This window comes from Mauremys mutica, chromosome 4 (genome assembly GCF_020497125.1).
Source record: "Mauremys mutica isolate MM-2020 ecotype Southern chromosome 4, ASM2049712v1, whole genome shotgun sequence".
Taxonomy (NCBI): domain Eukaryota; kingdom Metazoa; phylum Chordata; order Testudines; family Geoemydidae; genus Mauremys; species Mauremys mutica.
Genome location: NC_059075.1, coordinates 163,151,204 through 163,161,753, shown reverse-complemented (window position 1 = coordinate 163,161,753; position 10,550 = coordinate 163,151,204). Strand labels below are relative to the sequence as shown.

Here is a 10,550-nt window from a genome sequence, read left to right as displayed (position 1 = left end):
TGGGGTTTGATCTCGGTTAGGGCCTCTAGTCAGTGCAATGATACAAAACAACAGACAATAAAAATACCAGCTCAGGAACTGTGTTGAGCCAACCCATGAACAAATAATTTTAATGGTTTTCAGCAGACCCATAGTTTTGTAGGAGCTCCACTGTCTCATCTCACTGAAGTTGGACAGATACAGTAAACACAACAAATATATGATACAACCCATCACAGCTGGATTAAAAAAATACACAAAAAATATAATACATAAAAAATGGTTTTACATTGTGGACTGACACAGCTCTACAAATGGTGACCATAACCCTGGTAAGCTTTACAAAGTCTTTAAAAAAATAAAACAGTACTTCATGTGAAATTCATAAATATAATGGGGGCGGAAGAAAGGAAGGGGCTTGGTTATTGATTAAGAGTCTCTGGGTACCTGTTTAAGTCCCGTTACGGGAGAGCCAAGCACTTGGCATCTCTGCTGCTGTCCCTTAGGGGTGAGCGGCATCCGGGCTAACGGGCAGCACGCACGTGTGTATTTGTGTCCGCAAACCAGAGGTCAGAGGGCGTGTGAGAACAGCCAGGGAACTAGGCAGCGGATCTACTGCATGATGCTCTGAGATTACAAGGGAGGGAAGGATGCAGATGAAGGGCTAAGAAACATAAAACAGTCCAGTTTAAGAAGAGATTCTTTCAAACGGGGCTCTGGCCCAGTGCGAGAGCAGGGCAAAAACAAAGGCGGGGCGGGGTTGGGTTGGGTTTTTATAAAGCCTAACTCGGCTAGCAGAGCAAACTCCCCCCACCCTCCCCTCGGCGAGGGGACAGGAGCCTGCTTCAGGAGTGTATACAGCGCCCTCTCTTGAGAAGGCAGGTTTAGGAAGGGGAAGAGCAGGGGGGCATTGTTGCATGTCCGCATGCTGACGGGAATGCTTGGAAAAGGGGGGGGTGAACCTCAATTCCCAGAGTTTTAGATCTGCGAGTGAAACAAACAAACATGCTACATATAATAAACCCAGCCAGGTCTCCCCACCACTGGAACACGGGCACAGAAAGGGAGAGTTGCCTGGGCCTATGGGGATTCAGGATTCTCCCCCTCCCGAACTGCATAGACTGCAGCTCCCCGCCTCCTCCTCCCACTAGAGCTACTCCAGCTGTTCCCTACCCTGCAGCTAGAGGTGGGCCGAAGCGTCCAGACATCAGCGCACTCGGCCTTCGAGAATCAGCCACCGATGACTGAGTCTTCCGAGGAAAGAAGCTTGTGCCACTCTGAGACAGCTACTCTCCCAGCACTATCACCACCACCACCCACGCCCAGGGGGACAGGGAGCCTGGGACATTTGCTCTACCCACCCAAAGGGACTGGGGACCAAGGCTCAGACTAACTCGGGGTGGAGATTTGGCAGTCCTGGGAGCCTCCACACGCCTTCGCCCTCAGTTCCATGTACCGTCAGTCCTTGGAACTTCAGCGCCTGCTGTTTGCTCCCCACCGCCGCCGTGTATTCTCTGCAGTAAGGTGTTTCCTGAGCTAGTGCACTGGGCTTTGCAGTATTACTGCTCTGGTTCTGACAGGCCACTCCGTCAACGGTCCCAGTGGCTCCTCAGGCTCATGTGGGCATAGGAGTGTCTGTCAAGACTCCCCGGGAAGGTGTTTCCAGGACACCCATGAGTGGCACCAATTGCAATGTTACTAGAATAGTTCAATACGTTGTACTAGAAAAACTCTGACCAACAGATGGTTTCCTTCACGGGTTGGAAACCTGCTCCCTCTTCACAATTCCCTCAATGCTCCTGACAGTTTCCCCCAGTCACAGAAACCCAAGGCTGCCATATTGGATTCCCACACAGCAGCACCCAGGGCCGCCATATTGGATTCAAAGGCCCATAGCTTGGCTGCCTGCCTACCTAGCTATGCGATAACTGTGCACCTGGCCACCAAGCAATGTCTGGGCATCTAGCCATCAGAACAACATGCTAATCAATCCCTAGCTCGAGCAGGGGGGGGGATAAAAAGGAAGAAGAAACGGATCAAAACTGAAGATTCAGCCCCTTGAAAGCGAGGCTAAGTCGGCTGGGAAAGACAGGGTATGAAGCAATGAAATGTCAGTCTCCATAACATCCCCTTCCCCTCCTTTCCGCATCCTCAACCCAGCACTGCTCTCACTTTCCTCCCAGGAGGGAGGGAGGAAGGCAGCAATGAAATGACAAGCCATTAACCCACCAGTTTAGGAAGCAGCACAATGCAGGAGGGCTCACATGTCTGTGAGATCCCCCCCTTGTCCCCCTTCATCCGGAGCAGGCCCCCTCCTGAAGACAGAGAAAGGAAGAGAAGTCTGCAGAGTGATGGGGAGGAAGGGAGAGGATCCTAAGGACAGTTGCTCTCCTTCCACTACATCTATGCCACTTACATGCACCAAACCCTTGAGATCTGCACAATCACCGTCCGCCTGATATGACCAGTCTCTTCCTTCAGGCACCATCTCAAAGACCCCCGCTCTCTTTGGGTCCCTTTCCAGAGATCTGCAGTCTCCTAGGAGACGGACATTTTTCCAGCACTGGGACCTCCCCTTACAGCAGCCTCGCTGGGCTCAGGCCTACAAGCTAATCTAGCAGGGCATCAAGGACCCCTGGACTCCAGACACTAGCAGGCCCATCCATTCCCCCTCTTCGTGCTAGCAATCTCTCTTGCTCCAGCCTCCGCCAGACTCACTCGCCTTAGTGGCAAAAGAAGCGGGTTCCTACTCCTACCTCCCTCCTGCAGTACCGCCCCCTCCCCGAAACGCAGCCCCAGATAGCTCCCCCCGTTAGTAACAAAGTTCTCAAAGGAAATCCCCATTTCCAGCGACAGGCTCAGAGCTCCTCAGTGGAAAAGCCACGTCCCTCAGCAGGGATTGGAAAGGGCATAGGAGAGGCAGTTTAGTGTGAGAGGCGTGCTGGGAAGTGCGTGAGGCTGTGGGAAGAGCAGATGGGGCAAGGGAAAAGCTTAAACCGAAAAAAAGTCAGACCGAAAATGCCAAAGAGGAAGAGAGAGGAAATTTACATATGTAAATTAGGGTAGGAAAACACAATGCTGTTGCAATTTCCCTATTACTTACTATTAAGCCACAAATGAATAATTAGAGGAACACTACTGAGTAAAAACCCCTGGGCCTAAGCCTGGGTGGTGCGGAGAACCCAAACTCCTACTGACTTCAGGGGGAGAGGAGGACCCTCATCACCTTTTATTCCGGTTTGTTTCAGTAGCACTGAGCGGCCTTAGCAGGGCCCCACCGTGCTAGGTGTTGTATAGACACACAGCGCTGGGGCCTGGATTTTTGTTACAAAACCCCAGACAAACATCTTTCCCAGCACTGCCAACTAATAGCCCCGGAGGTCGTTAAAACCAGATTTTTCCACACACAGATCCATTTTGCATCTTTTTGTTTTGCTAGTTGGCCTGTTCCTGCATCTGAACTGACACTATATGCGTCAGTTTCACTTTGGTTCCAGTCACTTTCACAAGGCTGGGCTGCAAACGCTGCAGGGGCAGGAGAGATCAACCCCAATTCAAAATACACTCGCTTCTTACAAAATACGTATTTTAAAACCTAATTTAAAAAAAATTATGAAAAAAAATGTTTCCATTCAAGTTTGGGCAACTCTCCCAACTGCCCCTTTAAATTACAAATCCTAAATTTTGGACCTTCACTACCCAACAGTGTCCCTTTAAGCCGTACTCCAGCCATATCACCACCTTCCATTTTGTCACAGCCACGTAGCCAGATTTCAGCCAATGCGACACCCCTGAAGTCCAGGGAATTGTGTGGTTTACACCACCGGTGGATTTGGCTCATGGGGATAATGGGAGGTGGGTTATAAGGTACCAGTGTGGTGGATGGGTAGACCCCACTCCATTGCCTGCAGATGGGAACGATCAGGAAAGCAATGAAGGTTGGTAGGGAAAGTTAATACCCTGCTAAACTGATCTTCCAGCCTTGGTCTAAGCTTTTCCTGTGTCTCTGCCATGAAGTCAGATGCCAAAACATCAGCAAGAGTTGCTTAAAGCTTCCAGTCGCTTGGGATGTTTGAGAATTTCCTGGGTGATCCCATCCTTTCCCAGCCGGCACATAGCCCTCTCAGATTCTGCCTGAGTACAGACATTATACTGCTGTCTCCATAGCCTCGGAGAGCTCTTTTCTCCAGCGGAGCCCCTTCCTGTCCCTCTGCTACCCTCCGGTCCTCCCACCACCTGCTCTGACCTCCCACAAACAGCCATGCCCTTAGGACCCTCTTCTCTCAACTGGCTCAACACACGCGCCAAGGTGATGCACCAACACTCCCAACATCTGGGACACTGCTGTGGGACCACCGCCCTCCCGCACGAACCATAATGCCAGACCTATTGTTGTGGTACCTCCATAACCATAGCTCCAGGGACAGTGTTGCAGGATCACTGCACTCCTGAAACAAATACAGCGCTCAGTGCCACTGCTGTGATAACACGTTTTACAGTCACCATTCCCTCTTGCAACCAACTGACGGGGACGTTCCACACAAAGACCTGACCCGTGTCTCTGGGGGCCATGCTGGCTTTGCACATAGCCCACTGCAGAGAGTGGGGCAGAAAAATTCTCCCTTTCCCATGCCCGATTCCAGACCAAACCACGTCTTGTTGGATAAACCAGGCAGCATCCACTTTCTCATCCCACTCCGAAAGGCCATTTCGGCACCATCCACTCATCAGAACGAAGCCAGGCAGAGCTGGGCCAGGGCGCACGATCATTTATATCTGAGCAAGGAGGAAGGAGGTGCATCTGGGTATTAAGAAGGGGTTGTCGGTCTATGTGGCAACATGCCGTTCTAGGACGGCATGCTGGGAAAGGCACACAGGCGGTAGGCGTCAGCAATGACGAAGGCCAAGTCTTTCCCCTTCCAGCTCTGGATGAGCCCTTCCTTTCGCTCTATGGTTTCTTTTTCTTCTTTTTTTTTTTTTTTTAATTGTTCCTAAGTAGAAAACATCTTTGATTGTGAGTCAGTCTTTTTGGCTTTTCTTTTTCTCGTTTTCAAAAGACTTCCGCCGAGGCATCCTGCACGGGCAGCTTCTCCGCAAAGACCTCTCCCACCCACACCCCGCCCATCCCACAGGGCCTCTAGTCTTTGACCAACTTGTACACGTGGTGCTGGGCGCCGTGCTCGCTGGTGGATACCTCAAAAACAAAGGCTATACAGAGCAAGGTTTCCTGGGTATCCCTATTTGTAACAACCTGGGTGGACAGGAGAGAGAGCAGAGTCAGGAGAGTCCACAGATGGGTTCTGTGTTACCTTGTAAGGCAGTTTTACCATGTGGATTTATTTTATAGATCTGTATCCTCTCGCCACACCCACGCCCCCCTCCATCCCCCCACTCCCCCCAGAGAAAGAGTCTCCGCTGGCTTGTACCTCGTGAACCCACTTGCCCCAGTACAACGTAGATGAAATCTAGAGCTGGTGCAAACTCCAAACTTTTGTTTCATGGGACATTTTTGACACTTTGCAAAAACAAATATTTTCAAAATTTCCCATGAAACAGAAATTCCGCCCCCCAAAAGTAGTGTTGGAAAAATTTTGAAATTTTATTTCAAAGTGCAATTTTTCTTTAGAAATTTATATTATTTTAAAAATGTTTTTATATAATTTTTTTTACATTAGTTCTGATATGACATGACATATGATGGCAGATTTTACACTACTACTACATGTCATGGAATAATGTACAAATGATAAAAATCTACAAATAAACAAAACAAACAAACATTTCCAAAAGAAATTTCATTTGGAAAATAAATTTTCTGGGGGAAATGGCATTGAAATCTACATAATTTCTCAAAAATTTTCAGTTTTGTCTAAACAGTATTTGTTTTGATGGAAAACTCTTTTGAGGACTATTTTGTGACCAGCTCTAGTGAATTACATGTAGCGGGGTACACAGCTGCATATCTATTTGTTAATATGGGTGTCTCTATAGTGTCTATTCACATTTCATTTTTACTGTATTTTATACACACATGCACTTTTGAAGGATAACATTTGTGTGAACAAAAAGGGATTAACACCCTCCTGCCCCTCTCCCCAAACTCTCTCAAAATCCCTGTGAGATTTTGCCTCAAACTTTCCCAAAAAGGCCACCTTGGCACAAGATGTGGCCTGTAAAAATTCTAGGTTTTAGGGAACTTGGTTTGATAAGGAAATGGCTTTGAAAAAATTAGAGCCTGTGTTTTCAAAATGATTTTAGGCACCGAACTTGAATCACCTTAAACAAGCCTGATTTCCAGCGGGCAGATGCTCAGCACTGTCTGACTATCAGGCTTCTTTAAGGCATCCCAAGGAGTGCATCCAGAATAATGAGTCACTTCTGAAAGTTTAGGCCCTGGTCTATAATGGGGGGACATCTTCAGTCTTAACCTTGGGGGGGAGGGGATTTGCACCTACATGCAACAAAGGGTGGTCATATGACGGTGGTCATCAGTAAGTCATGCATCACTTATGCATGGTGAGCCTGGAAGTGGAGACCAGGGATGGAAGAAGAAGGAAGGAGGCAAGGTCGGGTACCTGCAGGATGGTGAAATTCTCCAGGACGCTGTTCATCATGTACTTCTCCGGGAGATGCTTCAGTTTGTGGATGAAGTTGATCATGTATTCGCACATGGGGGACCGATGGATTCGATAGACGAACCGGCCATTCTCCAGCCGTGCATACTCTGTCTGCAGGAGAATGGATCCAGGTGCTCAGTGTTACTACACAGTTAGCCCATGGCTGACATCAGAGAGTGCAAGGGAGCAGGCAGGAATAAGAGCATGCAATATGGAGGAAGCAAACACATGGGGATCTGCAGCAAGAGCCTAAGCGAACTGGGATAATATCACTGCAGAAGGCTGAAATTTACTAGCTCAGGTACTAGATGCGGCTAGATCTGTTTAAGGGACATGGGCTTTAGCAGTTTTCATCCAGCTATTTCCACTCAATAGTGCCCTTAGGCTGTTAGGTCTTTGGGGCCGGATTCTGTTAGCATCTGGCACATTTTACCTGTGACACAGCACCGCACATTCCTATGGTAAATAATAATGACACAGATCTCTATTAATTCAGCTTTGAAACCCCAGGGAGGTAGATACCCTCTCCATTTTACAGATGGAGAAACTGAGGCACAGAGGGGCAGTGACTCCACCAAATGACATAGGGAGCCAGCTGCAGAACTGGGAATGGGATGCAGGGGCACCGACCCTCAGCCCCCTGCTCTTGCCAGTCTCGCTGTCTCCTGGAGCCAAGACCAGATCCCAAGGAGGCCTGACTCTCCACCTCGTGCTCTAGCCACTAGCCTGCACTCCCTCACAGGCGTGGGACTCACCTCTACCTTCTCGACGACTTGTTTCCCAAAGGAGCACACCTTGGTGGAGACGGTGACGGTCATATTCTCTGCACTGCTGTACTGGCTGCTCACGCCATAGAAGGTCCCAGGACCGTCCTGGATCGTGCTGTTCAGATCCGCCTAAAGCAGAGGGAGAGGGAGGGTGTTACCAGGAACTGAGCTAAGCTTTGGCTGGAGGTGGGAAGGTCCAGAATGTGGAGCTCTGGGGGACAGGGACCTGGAGGTAAAAAATAAATAAATAAAAAATCACTGATTTATAGAAATACCATTTCTCCGCAGACTGACTGCACAGAGAGCACGTCAGCCCCTCCTGAGACGCACCCACGTCTGGGGAGAAAGATGGCAGCTGTTGGACAGCGTGCAGCAAGAGCGCACGCTAGGTTAGGCCAGAGAGTGGAGAATACCATATAAGCCACTGCAACCCAGCGGGCTGGGCAGAGAATTGAGGCAGGATGTAGTTACCCCAGTTGGAATTTGGCCAGGACATCGGAGCTAAATACCTCTGTTCTTGCAAACACTGCTGCCGGATCTTAAAACCAAGGTCCTTACCCTTGGGGCCATTCCCATCTCAGGAGGACACAGTATGGACAACCTTAAGAGGTCAGAAAGCAGGAGTCAGACCCACCCACCCCGCCCCAAACCAGGAGACTTTTAAAAGTGTGTTTTGATCAGTCTTGATTTTTGAACGTGTGCGCACGTGTGCGCAGTGCCGCCAGCTCTCCCAAACGTACAGAGAAAGGAGATTTTGGCCCCCTGTGGGAGACACGCTGGTATGGAGCTTCCAACTTCTCCCCAGCCCCCGCTCGTTAATTTCATGCCTCCGCCATCCCCACAACCTGCTCCTCCTCCAGGCCAGCAATTAATTTTGTGGCCCTCCCCTCTCAGCCCCCATATCAGCTCTTCCCTCCCTGCGGCTCCAGAGGTTCTTCTCCTCCCTCTCCTGGGCCGGGAGGGCAACTGGAATGGGCACCTCTTCACTCTGCTGCCAGGCTGGAAGGGGGATACGATTCCAGGGGCACTTCACACCTCCTCTTCCCAGGCCCAGTGTTGCAGGCAGGGAGGGACAGAGAGCAGCCTGACCCCCTGCTTACAGGATGAGGGACTGTCTCCCTCCCGTGCCAATGGTGTCGGCTGCGCCGGCTATTCCCCGCCGGAAGCACGTGGCTGGGGCTGAAATGGCAGCGTTGAAGATGGCACGTCCCTGGGTTGAGCAGTGACATAGAGAGAAGAGCCCCCTCCCAGCACTGCACTGACTTGGGAGGGAAGCGGGTCCCTCTTCTGACTCACCTACACCTGTTCCTGCCGTCTCCAGTGAGCCTGGAAGATCTCCCACCCAAGCCTGGACCCAGCCCAAGCTCTAGAGGCACAGCTGGGCATTGGTGAGGGTGTGTGCACTGTCCTTACCCAGAACTTGACAAGGAAGAAGGAGTTCTGGGGTCCTCTCTCGTAGAGCTCCTTCAGGCCCCCCTTCTTTTCGGGGAACTTGTCATAGATCTGGCGGATGTCCACGGCCTCCAGCAGGGGGTCGCTGTACGAGGGGTTCGTCTGCCCGATGTGCACGAAGAGGTGTTTGCTATACTGTAGAGGAAGCAGGAAGGGTTAGCGTCGTGGGAGCAGTCATCGGTCGCCCTAGATGCATGGACACCACGGAACCACAGGCACCACGGTGAAGCTGTGTCAGATGCCGGGACCCAGAACCCTCCGGCCTCCCATCACCACCCGGGCTAAGAGATCACAGGGACGCAAGCTATGCCTAGAATCATTCTCCACTCCCCTCTGCTGCACAGGGGCAGCTCTGGGGGACCCCAGACATGTGCCTGGGCGCCAATGCTTGGTGCTAAGCAAAATAGGGACAGGGGAAATGCCCCCTCTGATCAATGGGACGCCCCCTCCCCTTCAGTCTGATTGGGAGGGGGTGGTTCCGAACTCCCAGCACCCCCCACAGGGTTACCGTTTCAGCATCCCGCGGCACCTCCATGAACGCCGAGTACTCCAGGAGCCGCAGCTTGGCGGAGGCGATGGTGCGGTCCTGCCAGACGGGCACGGCCGAGGCAGCTGGTGGGAGAGGAGCCAGGGGCTCATAACCTAGAAGGGAGATGGAGAGACCATCCAGCAAGCCATGGGATAACCCCCCATCCCCTAGAGCATCTTGGGGCAGCTCCGGGAAATCTGTGCCCGCAACGCGCACATGGAAAACGATCTGGCGGGTCTCAGCAAGTCCAGCTGCCCTTTCTCCTAGCCGCCGCTGGCCTTGTTTCCTACATTAACACAGGTCTAGATGGCAGGTTTGCTGTGCATTGAGTTGATGCGCAGTACGTAAGCTGCAGTGGCAGCACGTACATGGACAGCGGTTTCTATCCGCATCATTGCACACACACGATAACTTGGAGCGCCGTAAGTGCGGGGCATTCGGAGGGGACCTCGAGGCTGGCTCTAGAGGTGTCATGCAATGGGGCTGCCAACCCCCTTCCTTGGGGGCCTATTCCAGTGCCCAGTAGGAGGTGGCAGACACACACATCTCTCTATGTGGTCTACCACTAGAGAGGGACACGGAGCCACATCACGTTAGTATTGCCAGGAAACTTCCCCTGGCGTACAGCCCGGTCCGACTCTCAGCCTGCACATGCTCCCTTCGGATACGTGAGACCCACACCAGCTCCAGATCACATTCTGTGTGTTTAACCCTTTCGCTCGTTCTGTGAACACTGGGGGTAAACAGAGGCCTGTCCCACCAGGGACATCCCCCACTCTCCCATCCCTGCTAACTTTTGGGGACGGGGTCTGACGGTTATTTAAATTACACACACGCACAGCACCTAACACCACGGGGCTTTGATTCCTGATCGAGGTGCGTAGGCACCACAGCACTGTCAAAAACAATCACCCTCCCTTCCCCATGAGCAGTGGTTCCCAACCGGGGATACGCATGCCCCTGGGGGTACAGAGAGGTCTTCTGGGGGTACGTCACGTCATCTAGCTATTTGCCTAGTTTTACAACAGGCTACAGAAAAAGCACTAGCGAAGTCAGTACCAAGTAAAATTTCATACAGACAAGGACCTGTTTATACTGCTCTATATACCATACACTGAAATGTAATACTCCATATTCATACTCCAATGGATTTATTTTATAATTATATGGTAAACATGAGCAAGTCGGCCATTTCTCAGTACTAGT

At 51.1% G+C, this 10,550-nt stretch overlaps 2 protein-coding genes across 8 annotated transcripts in view; both read right to left on the bottom strand.

The window, feature by feature from the left end:
• Positions 1-10,550, bottom strand: part of LOC123369703 (maestro heat-like repeat-containing protein family member 7) — a 422,324-nt gene that overhangs the window by 352,699 nt on the left and 59,075 nt on the right. The gene's annotated exons all lie outside the window — the stretch shown is intronic.
• Positions 80-10,550, bottom strand: part of LOC123369708 (transcriptional enhancer factor TEF-5) — a 31,248-nt gene continuing 20,777 nt past the window's right edge. For all 3 annotated transcript variants that reach the window (XM_045015634.1, XM_045015635.1, XM_045015636.1), the window contains 5 exons: positions 9,324-9,457; positions 8,777-8,950; positions 7,352-7,492; positions 6,555-6,707; positions 80-5,230 (listed from right to left, as the gene is read on the bottom strand). In XM_045015634.1, the coding sequence (XP_044871569.1) occupies positions 5,117-5,230; positions 6,555-6,707; positions 7,352-7,492; positions 8,777-8,950; positions 9,324-9,457 (716 nt within the window). In that variant the 3' untranslated portion in view covers positions 80-5,116. The remainder of the gene's footprint in view (positions 5,231-6,554; positions 6,708-7,351; positions 7,493-8,776; positions 8,951-9,323; positions 9,458-10,550) is intronic.